The sequence below is a fragment of the Heterodontus francisci genome, chromosome 26, assembly GCF_036365525.1.
Source record: "Heterodontus francisci isolate sHetFra1 chromosome 26, sHetFra1.hap1, whole genome shotgun sequence".
NCBI classification, from domain to species: Eukaryota; Metazoa; Chordata; class Chondrichthyes; order Heterodontiformes; family Heterodontidae; genus Heterodontus; species Heterodontus francisci.
The window spans coordinates 77,692,568-77,708,216 of record NC_090396.1 but is presented as its reverse complement, the minus strand read 5'-3'; the positions used below and the strand labels follow the sequence as shown (position 1 = coordinate 77,708,216).

The following is a 15,649-nucleotide window of genomic DNA, read 5'->3' as shown; positions in this document are numbered from 1 at the left end:
TCACTGTCACTGTGTCAAAATCCTGGAACTCCCTTCCGAACAGCACTGTGGGTGTACCTACCCTACATGGACTGCAGCGGTTCAAGAAGGCAGCTCACCACCACCTTCTCAAGGACAATTAGGGATGGGCAATAAATTCTGGCCTGGCCAGTGATGCCCACATCCCATGAATGAATTTTTTTAAAAATCTACTGGTTCCGCTTTATCCTCTCTACCTGTTACATCCTCAAAGAACTCTAATAAATTTGTCAAACACCATTTCCCTTTCATAAAACCATGTTGACTCTGCCTGATTGTATTGCAATTTTCTAAATGTCCTGCTACTATTTTCTTAATAATGTATTCTAGCATTTTCCCAATGACAGATGTTAGGCTAACTGGCCTGTAGTTCCCTGCTTTTTGTCTCCCTCCTTTCTTGAAGAGAGGTGTTACATTTGCGATTTTCCAATCTGTTGGGACCTTTCCAAAATGTCGGGAATTTTGGAAGTTTACAACCAATGCATCCACTATCTCTGCAGCCACTTCTTTTAAGACCCTAGGATGCAGGCCATCAGGTCCTGGGGACTTGTCAGCCTTTACTCCCATTATGTTTCTTCTTCTTCTTCTTTGGCCTCCTTGTCTCACGAGACAATGGGTAAGCGCCTGGAGGTGGTCAGTGGCTATAAAGGCCAATTCTAGAGTGACAGACTCTTCCACAGGTGCTGCAGATAAAATTGGTTGTCGGGGCTGTTACACAGTTGGCTCTCCCCTTGCGCTTCTGTCTTTTTTCCTGCCAACTGCTAAGTCTCTTCGACTCGCCACTCTTTAGCCCCGCCTTTATGGCTGCCCGCCAGCTCTGGCGATCGCTGGCAACTGACTCCCACGACTTGTGATCAATGACACAGGACTTCATGTCGTGTTTGCAGACGTCTTTAAAGCAGAGACATGGACGGTCTGATACCAGTGGCGAGCTCGCTGTACAATGTGTCTTTGGGGATCCTGCCATCTTCCATGCGGCTCACATGGCCAAGCCATCTCAAGCGCCGCTGACTCAGTAGTGTGTATAAGCTGGGGATGTTGGCCGCCTCGAGGACTTCTGTGTTGGAGATACGGTCCTGCCACCTGATGCCAAGTATTCTCCGGAGGCAGCGAAGATGGAATGAATTGAGACGTCGCTCTTGGCTGACATACGTTGTCCAGGCCTCGCTGCCATAGAGCAAGGTACTAAGGACACAGGCTTGATACACTCGGACTTTTGTGTTCCGTGTCAGTGCGCCATTTTCCCACACTCTCTTGGCCAGTCTGGACATAGCAGTGGAAGCCTTTCCCATGCGCTTGTTGATTTCTGCATCTAGAGACAGGTTACTGGTGATAGTTGAGCCTAGGTAGGTGAACTCTTGAACCACTTCCAGAGCGTGGTTGCCGATATTGATGGATGGAGCATTTCTGACGTCCTGTCCCATGATGTTCGTTTTCTTGAGGCCGATGGTTAGGCCAAATTCGTTGCAGGCAGCCGCAAACCTGTCGATGAGACTCTGCAGACACTCTTCAGTGTGAGATGTTAAAGCAGCATCGTCAGCAAAGAGGAGTTCCCTGATGAGGACTTTCCGTACTTTGGTCTTCGCTTTTAGACGGGCAAGGTTGAACAACCTGCACCCTGATCTTGTGTGGAAGAAAATTCCTTCTTCTGAAGACTTGAACACATGTGAGAGCAGCAGTGAGAAGAAGATCCCAAACAGTGTAGGTGTGAGAACACAGCCCTGTTTCACACCACTCAGGGTAGGAAAGGGGTCTGATGAGGAGCCACCATGTTGAATTGTGCCTTTCATATTGTCATGGAATGAGATGATGATACTTAGTAGCTTTGGTGGACATCCGATCTTTTCTAGTAGTCTGAAGAGACCACGTCTGCTGACGAGGTCAAAGGCTTTGGTGAGATCAATGAAAGCAATGTAGAGGGGCATCTGTTGTTCACGGCATTTCTCCTGTATCTGATGAAGGGAGAACAGCATGTCAATGGTCGATCTCTCTGCACGAAAGCCACACTGTGCCTCAGGGTAGACGCGCTCGGCCAGCTTCTGGAGCCTGTTTAAAGCGACTCGAGCAAAGACGTCCCCCACTATGCTGAGCAGGGAGATTCCACGGTCATTGTTGCAGTCACCGCGGTCACCTTTGTTTTTATAGAGGGTGATGATATTGGCATCGCGCATGTCCTGAGGTACTGCTCCCTCATCCCAGCTCAGGCAAAGCAGTTCGTAGAGTGCTGAAAGTATAGCAAGCTTGGCACTCTTGATTATTTCAGGGGTAATGCTGTCCTTCCCAGGGGCTTTTCCGCTGGCTAGAGAATCAACGGCATCACTGAATTCCGATTTTGTTGGCTGTACGTCCAGCTCATCCATGACTGGTAGAAGCCGGGCTGCATTGAGGGCAGTCTCAGTGACAACATTCTCCCTGGAGTACAGTTCTAGGTAGTGCTCAACCCAGCAGTCCATTTGTTTGCGTTGGTCAGCGATTGTGTCCCCTGATTTAGATTTGAGGCCGGCGATCTTCTTGACGGTTGGCCCAAAAACTCTCTTAATGCCATCATACATTCCTCTGATGTTTCTGGTGTCTGAGGCCAGCTGAATATGACTGCATAGGTGTTGCCAGTAGTCATTTGCACAGCGCCTGGCTGTTCTTTGTACAGTGCTTCTGGCTGCTTTAAGTGCTACGGATGTTAACTCGCTGGGGGCTTTCTTGTAGTTCAACAGTGCAATGCGCTTAGCGGCTATGACAGGTTCCAGCTCTTCAATATGAGATTGAAACCAGTCTGAATTTCTCTTCGCACGTTTGCTATAGGTGGTCAAAGCTGACTCATAGATGGCGTCTCTGATGTGGGCCCACTTGGTCTCAGCATCCCCTGTAGGAGTGTTTTGAAGGGCTTTTACAAGTGAATTTAGAAATTTTTGTAACAGCTGTGGATGAGAAATTCTGCTTGTGTTGATGCGCAGGTGGCCCAGAACTTCTTCTTTAATGATTGTTTTAATTTCCTCCCTCCCTTTTGCCTCTTGATTTTCTGCTACCCATGGGATGTATTTTGTATCTTCGACTGTGAAGACACAGAGAATACTTGTTCAAAGTCTCTGCCAATTCCTTGTTTCCGATCATTAATTCCTGCACTACTCTCCTATTTCTATGCTCACTTGTACATGGCACTGGGAGTAATCCTGAGACTACTTTTGAGGTCTTGTTTTCTAATTTCTTACCTAGCTCCCTAAACTCTTTCTGCTGGACCATATCCCTCTTCCTACCTATTTTATTGGTTCTGATGTGGACCATGACTGCTGGCTGTTCACCCTCCCCCTTCAGGATGCTCTGCAGCCACTCAATGACATCCTTGACCCTGGCACCAGGGAGGCAACACAACACAATAATAAAAGCAAAATACTGCAGATGCTGGAAATCTGAAAGAAAAGCAGGAAATGCTGGAAATACTCAGCAGGTCTGGCAGCATCTGTGGAGAGAGAAGCAGAGTTAACGTTTCAGGTCAGTGACCTTTCATCAGAAGAGTTCTGAAGAAGGGTCACTGACCTGAAACGTTAACTCTGCTTCTCTCACCACAGATCCTGCCAGACCTGATGAGTATTTCCAGCATTTCTTGTTTTTATCATAGGCAACACACCATCCTGGATTCACGTCTGCGGCCACGGAAATGCCTATCTGTTCCCCTGACTATCGGTTATCCTGTCACTATGGCTCTTACCTGTACCATCCTGAGCCACACTTGGTGCCAGCTAGTGGGGTTGGGGTTTGGGGTGGGGATAGAATCAAAGAAAGTTTAAGGCACAGCAAGAGGCCACTTGGCCCATCATGTCTGTGGTGGCTGAAAAATGATCCACCTATTCTAATCCCACCTTCCAGCATTTGGTCCGTAGCCCTGCAGATTACAGCACTTGAGGTGCATCTCCAGCCTCCTTTTGAATGAGTTGAGGGTTTCTGCCTCAACTACCCTTTCAGGCAGTGAGTTCCAGACCCCCACCACCCTCTGGGTGAAAATGTTTTTCCTCATCTCCCCTCTAATTTTTCTACCATTCACTTTAAATCTATGCCCCCTCGTCACTGACCTCTCTGCTAAGGTGAATAGACCCTTCACCTCCACTCTATCCAGGCCCCTCAAAATTTTGTACATTTCAATCAGATCTCCCCTCAGCCTTCTCTATTCCAAGGAGAACAATCCCAGCCTATCCAATCTTTCCTCACAGCCGCATTGTTCCAGTCCTGGCAACATCCTTGTAAATCTCCTCTGTACCCTCTCTAGTGCAATTACATCCTTTCTGTAATGAGGTGACCAGTACTCAAGTTGTGGCTTAACCAATGAGTTATACAGTTCCAGCATAACCTCCCTGCTCTTATATTCTATACCTCGGCTAATAAAGGAAAGGATTCCATATGCCTTCTTAACCACTTATCAACCCGTCCTGCTACCTTCAGGGATCTGTGGACATTCACTCCAAGGTCCCTCACTTCCTCTACACTTCTCAGTATTTTCCCATTAATTATGTATTCCTTTGCCTTGTTTGACCTCCCCAAATGCATCACCTCACACTTCTCCAGGTTGAATTCCATTTGCCACTTTTCTGCCCATCTGACCAGACCATCAATATCTTCCTGCAGCCTACAGCTATCCTCCTCGCTATCTACCACACGGCCAATCTTGTGTCGTCTGCAAACTTCTCGATCATGCCCCCTACATTTACGTCCAAATCGTTAATATACACCACAAAAACCAGGGGACCCAGTACTGAGCCCTGCGGAACGCCACTGGAAACAGCCCTCCAGTCTCTAAAACACCTGTCAACAATTACCCTTTGTTTCCTGCCACTGAGCCAATTTTGTATCTGCCCTGCTGCATTTCCCTGGATGCCATGGGCTTTATTTTTTAACCAGTCAGCCATGTCAAAAACCTTGTCAAAAACGTTACAAAAAACCACGTAGAGCACATCTACTGCACTACCCTCATCTATCTTCCTTGTTCTTCAAAAAATTCAATCAAGTTGGTCAAACAAGATCTTCCCTTAACAAATCCATGCTGACTATCCTTCATTAACCTGTGCCTATCTAAGTGACAGTTTATCCTGTCACTCAGAATAGATTCCAATAATTTGCCCACTACTGAGGTTAGACTGACTGGCCTGTAATTATTCGGTCTATCCCTCGCTCCCTTTTTAAACAGAGGTACAACGTTAGCAGTTCTCCAATCCTCCGGCACCACACCTGTATCCAGTGAGGACTGGAAAATGATGGTCAGACCCTCTGCTATTTCCTCTCTTGCTTCTTTTAACAGCCTAACATTTCATCTGGCCCTGGTGGTTTATCAACTTTCAAGGATGCCAGTTCTATCAATACTTCCTCTCTCCCTATGTTTATCACATCCAATACTTCACATTATTCCTCCTTAACTACAATATCTGCATTGTCCCCCTCTTTTGTGAAGACAGACGCAAAGTATTCATTAAGAACCATACCGACATCTTCCGCATATTATCTAAATGGTGAGAGATTGCAGAGCTCTGAGATGCAGAGGGATGTCGGTGTCCTAGAGCATGAATCGCAGAAGGTTAGTCTGCAGGTACAGCACGTAATTAGGAAAGCTAATAGAATGTTATCGTTAAAAGCGAGAGGAATTGAATACAAAAGTAGGGAAGTTATGCTTCAGCTATACAGGGCATTGGTGAGACCACATCTGGAGTACTGTGTACAGTATTGGTCTCCTTATTTAAGGAAGGATGTAAATGTGTTGGAGGCAGTTCAGAGAAGGTTTACTAGACTATAACCTGGAATGGGCGGGATTGTATCCACTGGAGTTTAGAAGAGTAAGAGGTGACTTGATTGAAACATACAAGATCCTGAGGGGTCTTGACAGGGTGGACGTGGAAAGGATGTTTCCCCTTGTTGGAGAATCTAGAACTAGGGGTCACTGTTTAAAAATAAGGGGTCGCCCATTTAAGACAGAGATGAGGGGTGGCACAGTGGTGCAGTGGTTAGCCCCGCAGCCTCACAGCTCCAGCGACCTGGGTTTGGTTCTGGGTACTGCCTGTGCGGAGTTTGCAAGTTCTCCCTGTGACCGCATGGGTTTCCGACGGGTGCTCTGGTTTCCTCCCACAGCCAAAGACTTGTAGGTTGATAGGTAAATTGGCCAGTGTAAATTGCCCCTATTGTAGATAGGTGGGAGGAGAATGGTGGGGATGTGGTAGGGAATATGGGATTAATGTAGGATTAGTATAAATGGGTGGTTGTTGGTCGGCACAGACTCGGTGGGCCGAAGGGCCTGTTTCAGTGCTGTATCTCTAAATAAATAAAATCAAATAAATGTTTTCTCAGGGTCGTGAGTCTTTGGAATTCTCTTCCTCAAAAGGTGGTGGAAGCAGAGTCGGAATATTTTTAAGGCAGAGGTAGATAGATTCTTGATAAGCAAGAAGGTGAAAGGTTATCGGGGATAGGTGGTAATGTGGAGTAATCAGTTCAGCCATGAACTTATTGAATGGCGGAGCAGGATCGAGGGGCCAAGTGGCCTACTCCTGATCCTAATTCGTAGGTTCGTATGTGTAGGTTACCTTTTTGGTCTTTTATGGGCCCTACTCTCTTAGTTATCCTCTTACTCTTAATGTATTGATCAAACATCTGTGGGTTCACCTTGATTTAACTTGCCGGGCCCAGGGGCAGACTGCGCTTTCCAGCCGCACCCTGACAGCAGAGGCGGCCCCGGGAGAGAGCGCACCCTCCCGGGGACTGGGCCGGGATTGGCTGGGAACCCGGGGACTGGGCCAGGATTGGCCGGGAACCCGGTGACTGGGCCGGGAGCCCGGGGACTGGGCCTGGATTGGCCGGGAACCCGGGGACTCGGCCGGGAGCCCGGGGACTGGGCCTGGATTGGCCGGGAACCCGGGGACTGGGCCGGGATTGGCTGGGAACCCGGGGACTGGGCCAGGATTGGCCGGGAACCCGGTGACTGGGCCGGGAGCCCGGGGACTGGGCCTGGATTGGCCGGGAACCCGGGGACTCGGCCGGGAGCCCGGGGACTGGGCCTGGATTGGCCGGGAACCCGGGGACTCGGCCGGGAGCCCGGGGACTGGGCCTGGATTGGCCGGGAACCCGGGGACTGGGCCGGGATTGGCTGGGAACCCGGGGACTGGGCCAGGATTGGCCGGGAACCCGGTGACTGGGCCGGGAGCCCGGGGACTGGGCCTGGATTGGCCGGGAACCCGGGGACTCGGCCGGGAGCCCGGGGACTGGGCCTGGATTGGCCGGGAACCCGGGGACTCGGCCGGGAGCCCGGGGACTGGGCCTGGATTGGCCGGGAACCCGGGGACTGGGCCGGGATTGGCTGGGAACCCGGGGACTGGGCCAGGATTGGCCGGGAACCCGGGGACTCGGCCGGGAGCCCGGGGACTGGGCCTGGATTGGCCGGGAACCCGGGAACTGGGCCGGGATTGGCCGGGAGCCCGGGGACTGGGCCGGGAGCCCGGGGACTGGGCCTGGATTGGCCGGGAGCCCGGGGACTGGGCCTGGATTGGCCGGGAACACGGGGACTGGGCCGGGAACACGGGGACTGGGCCGGGAGCCCGGGGACTGGGCCTGGATTGGCCGGGAACCCGGGGACTGGGCCAGGATTGGCCGGGAGCCCGGGGACTGGGTCCGGATTGGCCGGAAGCCCGGGGACTGGGCCTGGAATGGCCGGAAGCCCGGGAACTGGGCCGATTTGGCCGGGAACCTGGGGACTGGGCCCGGATTGGCCGGAAGCCCGGGAACTGGGCCGGGAACCCGGGAACTGGCCCGGGATTGGCCGGGAACCCGGGGACTGGGCCGGGATTGGCCGGGAACCCGGTGACTGGGCCGGGATTGGCCGGGAACCCGGGGACTGGGCCGGGATTGGCCGGGAACCCGGTGACTGGGCCGGGATTGGCCGGGAGCCCGGGGACTGGGCCGGGATTGGCCAGGAGCCCGGTGACTGGGCCCGGATTGGCCGGGAGCCCGGGGACTGGGCCGGGATTGGCCGGGAGCCCGGGGACTGGGTCCGGATTGGCCGGGAGCCCGGGGACTGGGCCGGGAGCCCGGGGACTGGGTCCGGATTGGCCGGAACCCGGTGACTGGGCCGGGATTGGCCGGGAGCCCGGGGACTGGGCCGGGATTGGCCAGGAGCCCGGTGACTGGGCCCGGATTGGCCGGGAGCCCGGGGACTGGGCCGGGATTGGCCGGGAGCCCGGGGACTGGGTCCGGATTGGCCGGGAGCCCGGGGACTGGGCCGGGAGCCCGGGGACTGGGTCCGGATTGGCCGGAAGCCAGGGACTGGGCCCGGATTGGCCGGGAGCCCGGGGACTGGGTCCGGATTGGCCGGGAGCCCGGGGACTGGGACGGGATTCCGGGAACTGGGCCGGGAGCCCGGGGGCTGGGCCCGGATTGGCCGGGAGCCCGGGGACTGGGCCCAGATTGGCCGGGAGCCCGGGGACTGGGTCCGGATTGGCCGGGAGCCCGGGGACTGGGCCGGGATTCCGGGAACTGGGCCGGGAGCCCGGGGACTGGGTCCGGATTGGCCGGGAGCCCGGGGACTGGGCCCGGATTGGCCGGGAGCCCGGGGACTGGGCCCGGATTGGCCGGGAGCCCGGGGACTGGGCCCGGATTGGCCGGAAGCCCGGGGACTGGGCCTGGATTGGCCGGGAGCCCGGGGACTGGGTCCGGATTGGCCGGGAGCCCGGGGACTGGGCCGGGATTCCGGGAACTGGGCCGGGAGCCCGGGGGCTGGGCCCGGATTGGCCGGGAGCCCGGGGACTGGGTCCGGATTGGCCGGGAGCCCGGGGACTGGGCCGGGATTCCGGGAACTGGGCCGGGAGCCCGGGGACTGGGTCCGGATTGGCCGGGAGCCCGGGGACTGGGCCCGGATTGGCCGGGAGCCCGGGGACTGGGCCCGGATTGGCCGGAAGCCCGGGGACTGGGCCTGGATTGGCCGGGAGCCCCGGGACTGGGCCTGGAATGGCCGGGAGCCCGGGAATGGGCCCGGATTGGCTGGGAGCCCGGGGACTGGGCCCGGATTGGCTGGGAGCCCGGGGACTGGGCCCGGATTGGCTGGGTGCCCGGGAATGGGCCCGGATTGGCCGGGAGCCCGGGGACTGGGCCGGGATTGGCCGGGAACACGGGGAGTGGGCCGGGATTGGCCGGGAGCCCGGGGACTGGGCCGGGAGCCCGGGGACTGGGCCTGGATTGCCCGGGAGCCCGGGGACTGGGCCTGGATTGGCCGGGAACACGGGGACTGGGCCGGGAGCCCGGGGACTGGGCCTGGATTGTCCGGGAACCCGGGAACTGGCCCGGGATTGGCCGGGAACCCGGGGACTGGGCCGGGATTGGCCGGGAACCCGCTGTCTGGGCCGGGATTGGCCGGGAACCCGGGGACTGGGCCGGGATTGGCCGGGAGCCCGGGGACTGGGCCCGGATTGGCCGGGAGCCCGGGGACTGGGCCGGGATTGGCCGGGAGCCCGGGGACTGGGCCGGGATTGGCCGGGAGCCCGGGGACTGGGTCCGGATTGGCCGGAAGCCCGGGGACTGGGCCCGGATTGGCCGGGAGCCCGGGGACTGGGCCTGGATTGGCCGGGAACACGGGGACTGGGCCGGGAGCCCGGGGACTGGGCCTGGATTGGCCGGGAACCCGGGGACTGGGCCAGGATTGGTCGGAAGCCCGGGGACTGGGCCTGGAATGGCCAGAAGCCCGGGAACTGGGCCGGGATTGTCCGGGAACCTGGGGACTGGGCCCGGATTGGCCGGGAGCCCGGGGACTGGGCCGGGATTCCGGGAACTGGGCCGGGAGCCCGGGGGCTGGGCCCGGATTGGCCGGGAGCCCGGGGACTGGGCCTGGATTGGCCGGGAACCCGGGGACTGGGCCAGGATTGGCCGGGAGCCCGGGGACTGGGTCCGGATTGGCCGGAAGCCCGGGGACTGGGCCTGGATTGGCCGGAAGCCCGGGAACTGGGCCGATTTGGCCGGAAACCTGGGGACTGGGCCCGGATTGGCCGGAAGCCCGGGAACTGGGCCGGGAACCCGGGAACTGGCCCGGGATTGGCCGGGAACCCGGGGACTGGGCCGGGATTGGCCGGGAACCCGGGGACTGGGCCGGGATTGGCCGGGAACCCGGGGACTGGGCCGGGATTGGCCGGGAACCCGGTGACTGGGCCGGGATTGGCCGGGAGCCCGGGGACTGGGCCGGGATTGGCCAGGAGCCCGGTGACTGGGCCCGGATTGGCCGGGAGCCCGGGGACTGGGCCGGGATTGGCCGGGAGCCCGGGGACTGGGTCCGGATTGGCCGGGAGCCCGGGGACTGGGCCGGGAGCCCGGGGACTGGGTCCGGATTGGCCGGAAGCCAGGGACTGGGCCCGGATTGGCCGGGAGCCCGGGGACTGGGTCCGGATTGGCCGGGAGCCCGGGGACTGGGACGGGATTCCGGGAACTGGGCCGGGAGCCCGGGGGCTGGGCCCGGATTGGCCGGGAGCCCGGGGACTGGGCCCAGATTGGCCGGGAGCCCGGGGACTGGGTCCGGATTGGCCGGGAGCCCGGGGACTGGGCCGGGATTCCGGGAACTGGGCCGGGAGCCCGGGGACTGGGTCCGGATTGGCCGGGAGCCCGGGGACTGGGCCCGGATTGGCCGGGAGCCCGGGGACTGGGCCCGGATTGGCCGGGAGCCCGGGGACTGGGCCCGGATTGGCCGGAAGCCCGGGGACTGGGCCTGGATTGGCCGGGAGCCCGGGGACTGGGTCCGGATTGGCCGGGAGCCCGGGGACTGGGCCGGGATTCCGGGAACTGGGCCGGGAGCCCGGGGGCTGGGCCCGGATTGGCCGGGAGCCCGGGGACTGGGCCCAGATTGGCCGGGAGCCCGGGGACTGGGTCCGGATTGGCCGGGAGCCCGGGGACTGGGCCGGGATTCCGGGAACTGGGCCGGGAGCCCGGGGACTGGGTCCGGATTGGCCGGGAGCCCGGGACTGGGCCCGGATTGGCCGGGAGCCCGGGGACTGGGCCCGGATTGGCCGGAAGCCCGGGGACTGGACCTGGATTGGCCGGGAGCCCCGGGACTGGGCCTGGAATGGCTGGGAGCCCGGGAATGGGCCCGGATTGGCTGGGAGCCCGGGGACTGGGCCCGGATTGGCTGGGAGCCCGGGGACTGGGCCCGGATTGGCTGGGTGCCCGGGAATGGGCCCGGATTGGCCGGGAGCCCGGGGACTGGGCCGGGATTGGCTGGGAACACGGGGAGTGGGCCGGGATTGGCCGGGAGCCCGGGGACTGGGCCGGGAGCCCGGGGACTGGGCCTGGATTGGCCGGGAGCCCGGGGACTGGGCCTGGATTGGCCGGGAACACGGGGACTTGGCCGGGAGCCCGGGGACTGGGCCTGGATTGTCCGGGATCCCAGGAACTGGCCCGGGATTGGCCGGGAACCCGGGGACTGGGCCGGGATTGGCCGGGAACCCGCTGTCTGGGCCGGGATTGGCCGGGAACCCGGGGACTGGGCCGGGATTGGCCGGGAGCCCGGGGACTGGGCCCGGATTGGCCGGGAGCCCGGGGACTGGGCCGGGATTGGCCGGGAGCCCGGGGACTGGGCCGGGATTGGCCGGGAGCCCGGGGACTGGGTCCGGATTGGCCGGAAGCCCGGGGACTGGGCCCGGATTGGCCGGGAGCCCGGGGACTGGGCCTGGATTGGCCGGGAACACGGGGACTGGGCCGGGAGCCCGGGGACTGGGCCTGGATTGGCCGGGAACCCGGGGACTGGGCCAGGATTGGCCGGAAGCCCGGGGACTGGGCCTGGAATGGCCAGAAGCCCGGGAACTGGGCCGGGATTGTCCGGGAACCTGGGGACTGGGCCCGGATTGGCCGGAAGCCCGGGAACTGGGCCGGGAACCCGGGGACTTGGTCCGGATTGGCCGGGAACCCGGGGACTGGGCCGGGATTGGCCGGGAACCCGCTGTCTGGGCCGGGATTGGCCGGGAACCCGGGGACTGGGCCGGGATTGGCCGGGAGCCCGGGGACTGGGCCCGGATTGGCCGGGAGCCCGGGGACTGGGCCGGGATTGGCCGGGAGCCCGGGGACTAGGCCGGGATTGGCCGGGAGCCCGGGGACTGGGTCCGGATTGGCCGGAAGCCCGGGGACTGGGTCCGGATTGGCCGGGAGCCCGGGGACTGGGCTGGGATTCCGGGAACTGGGCCGGGAGCCCGGGGGCTGGGCCCGGATTGGCCGGGAGCCCGGGGACTGGGCCCGGATTGGTCGGGAGCCCGGGGACTGGGTCCGGATTGGCCGGGAGCCCGGGGACTGGGCCCGGATTGGCTGGGAGCCCGGGGACTGGGCCCGGATTGGCTGGGAGCCCGGGAATGGGCCCGGATTGGCTGGGTGCCTGGGAATGGGCCCGGATTGGCCGGGAGCCCGGGGGCTGGGCCCGGATTGGCTGGGAGCCCGGGGGCTGGGCCCGGATTGGCCGGGAGCCCGGGGACTGGGCCCGGATTGGCCGGGAGCCCGGGGACTGGGCCCGGATTGGCCGGGAGCCCGGGGACTGGGCCTGGATTGGCCGGGAGCCCCGGGACTGGGCCTGGATTGGCTGGGAGCCCGGGAATGGGCCCGGATTGGCTGGGAGCCCGGGGACTGGGCCCGGATTGGCTGGGAGCCCGGGAATGGGCCCGGATTGGCTGGGTGCCTGGGAATGGGCCCGGATTGGCCGGGAGCCCGGGGACTGGGCCCGGATTGGCTGGGAGCCCGGGGACTGGGCCCGGATTGGCTGGGAGCCCGGGATTGGGCCCGGATTGGCTGGGTGCCTGGGAATGGGCCCGGATTGGCCGGAAGCCCGGGGACTGGGCCTGGATTGGCCGGGAGCCCGGGGACTGGGTCCGGATTGGCCGGGAGCCCGGGGACTGGGCCGGGATTCCGGGAACTGGGCCGGGAGCCCGGGGGCTGGGTCCGGATTGGCCGGGAGCCCGGGGACTGGGCCGGGATTCCGGGAACTGGGCCGGGAGCCCGGGGGCTGGGCCCGGATTGGCCGGGAGCCCGGGGACTGGGCCCAGATTGGCCGGGAGCCCGGGGACTGGGTCCGGATTGGCCGGGAGCCCGGGGACTGGGCCGGGATTCCGGGAACTGGGCCGGGAGCCGGGTCCGGATTGGCCGGGAGCCCGGGGACTGGGCCTGGAATGGCTGGGAGCCCGGGGACTGGGCCCGGATTGGCTGGGAGCCCGGGGACTGGGCCCGGATTGGCTGGGAGTCCGGGAATGGCCGGCGGCCTGGCCCAACCCGGGGGCGGGGTTTGTGAGCAGAAGGCCAGGCCGACACCTCCTCGGGCTCAGTTTGATGATGGCGCAGGTCGCGGATGGCTCTGTCATGGAGGCTGAGTTGACGTGTGCCGTTTGCCTGGACCTGTTCCGGGAGCCGGTCACCGCGCCCTGCGGCCACAACTTCTGCCGGGCCTGCTTGGCGCAGTTCTGGGCCGGGGACCGGCGCCGCCTCCTCGGCTTCACCTGCCCGCAGTGCCGGGCCCACTTCGTCGAGCGGCCCGAGCTCCACCCTAACCGGGTCCTGTGCGCCGTGGTGGAGGAGTTCGAGCGGAGTCGAGCCACACTCGAGCCCCCGGAGCCGGTCCCCGAGCGCTCCGTACCCTGCGACGCCTGCCCGGCCGGCGGGGCCTCGGCCGTGCGCACCTGCCTGACCTGCCTGGCCTCCTTCTGCTCCGAGCACCTGGAGCCGCACCACCTGAGCCCGGCCTTCCGCTCACACAACCTCACCGCCCCGCTCACTGACCTCGCCCAGCGCCGCTGCCCCCAGCATGACAAACTGCTCGAGTTCTACTGCGCCCCGCACCGCCGCTGCATCTGTGCCGCCTGCCTACTGGAGCACCGGGGCTGCGACACCCAGAGCATTGAGAAGGCCCAGGCCCAGCAGGAGGTGAGAGGGGGGGGGCGGGGTGGGTAAACTGGGGGGGGGTTGGGGGGTACACTGGGGGTGGGGTGGGTAAACTGGAGAGGGGTGGGGCGGGGTGGGTACACTGGGGGGGTGGGTACACTGGGGGTGGGGTGGGTAAACTGGAGAGGGGTGGGGCGGGGTGGGTACACTGGGGGGGTGGGTACACTGGGGGTGGGGTGGGTAAACTGGAGAGGGGTGGGGCGGGGTGGGTACACTGGGGGGGTGGGTACACTGGGGGTGGGGGCGGGGTGAGTACATTGAAGAGGGGTTGGGGGGGATACATTGGAGAGGGGTTGGGGGGGCGGGGTGGGTACACTGTAGGGGGATGGCGGGGGTGGGTACACTGGGGGGGGCGGGGTGGGTACATTGGAGAGGGGTTGGGGGGGATACATTGGAGAGGGGTTGGGGGGGTGGGGTGAGTACACTGGGGGTGGGGTGGGTACACTGGGGGTGGGGGAGGGGTGAGTACATTGGAGGGGGGTTGGGTACATTGGAGAGGGGTTGGGGGGCGGGGTGGGTACACTGTAGGGGGATGGCGGGGGTGGGTACACTGGAGGGGGGTTGGAGGGTGGGTACACTGGGGTTGAGGGCAGGGTTTGTGGGAGTTAGGTGCACTGGGGGTTGGGGGGGTTACTGTTAGGTTGAGGGCGGGGGTTGGGTGCACTGGGGTGGGAGGGGATGCATCAGGGTTGAGGGAGGGGCTTGGGGGGGAGTTGCAGCTGGTTGTAGGGCTTGGGGTCGTGGCGTGTGTGGTTGGGTATAGGGGACGGGGTCAGGGCTGCAAAGTGGATGAGTGGACTGACCATGGCACCATGGTGAAAGATGCCATTCCAGTGCGGGGAGTGAAGAGGAATGTGATAGGAGACAGTATAGTCAGGGGATAGATACTGTCCTGTAGCCACGACCGGGAGGGAGCTCCGACAGCGTGGTGTTTTTCATTTTTTTCATGTCAGTACTTGTGGCTGTTCAGCTTTGTCCATTAACACCATCTCTGTACTAATGCTTTATCTTTCACCGCACCATTAACATATTGTTTGCCTTTGTTCCATGACCTTCTGGTCAGTTATTCTCTGTGACCTTGTCCTATCAACACCTTCCCTTTTGTTATCTCTTGCCCCACCCCTATTTTCCTTGCTTAAAACCTATTGCATTTCTAACCTTATCCAGTTCTGATGAAGGGTCACTGACCTGAAACGTTAACTCTGCTTCTCTCCACAGATGCTGTCAGACCTGCTGAATATTTCCAGCATTTCTTGTTTTTATTTCTGATTTCCAGCATCTGCAGTATTTTGCTTTTATTTAAGGTTAATTGGGTAAATAGACTGGAAGTTTTGGCAGTAAATGAAGAGTAGGAAACATATACAGAAACAATTCAAAGGGTTCAACAAAAGTACATTCCATTCAAAAACAAAAACTTGTCAAGAAAGACCCATCCGTGGCTCACAGGAAGTTGAGAGTATTAGACTAAAAGAAGAGGCTTACAGTGTTGCAAAGAATAGTAACAAGTCTGAGGATTGGGAATGTTTTAGAAACCAGCAAAGGGCCACCAAAAGGTTGATAAGGGAAAAAATAGAATGAGAGTAAACTAGCCAGCAATATAAAAACAGATTGTAAGAGCTTTTTTAAGTACATAAGAAGGAAGCGAGTAGCTAAAGTAGACGTTGGTCCCTTAGAGACAGAGAGGAGAAATCATCAAGAATGAGGAAATGGCAGAGGCATT

The 15,649-nt window shown here is 60.9% G+C and overlaps 2 protein-coding genes across 2 annotated transcripts in view; both read left to right on the top strand.

The window, feature by feature from the left end:
• Nucleotides 1–540: 540 nt before the first annotated feature.
• LOC137384519 (uncharacterized PE-PGRS family protein PE_PGRS54-like) lies at nucleotides 541–13,282 on the top strand. Its single transcript, XM_068058657.1, has 4 exons — nucleotides 541–651; nucleotides 3,632–3,760; nucleotides 6,820–11,681; nucleotides 11,767–13,282. Exons 1-4 carry the CDS (start codon nucleotides 541–543, stop codon nucleotides 13,280–13,282), a joined length of 6,618 nt encoding a protein of 2,205 aa, XP_067914758.1.
• Nucleotides 12,929–15,649, top strand: part of LOC137384481 (E3 ubiquitin/ISG15 ligase TRIM25-like) — a 61,055-nt gene continuing 58,334 nt past the window's right edge. The window contains exon 1 of the mRNA XM_068058620.1: nucleotides 12,929–13,911. Coding sequence (XP_067914721.1) covers nucleotides 13,321–13,911 — 591 coding nt within the window. The 5' untranslated portion in view covers nucleotides 12,929–13,320. The remainder of the gene's footprint in view (nucleotides 13,912–15,649) is intronic.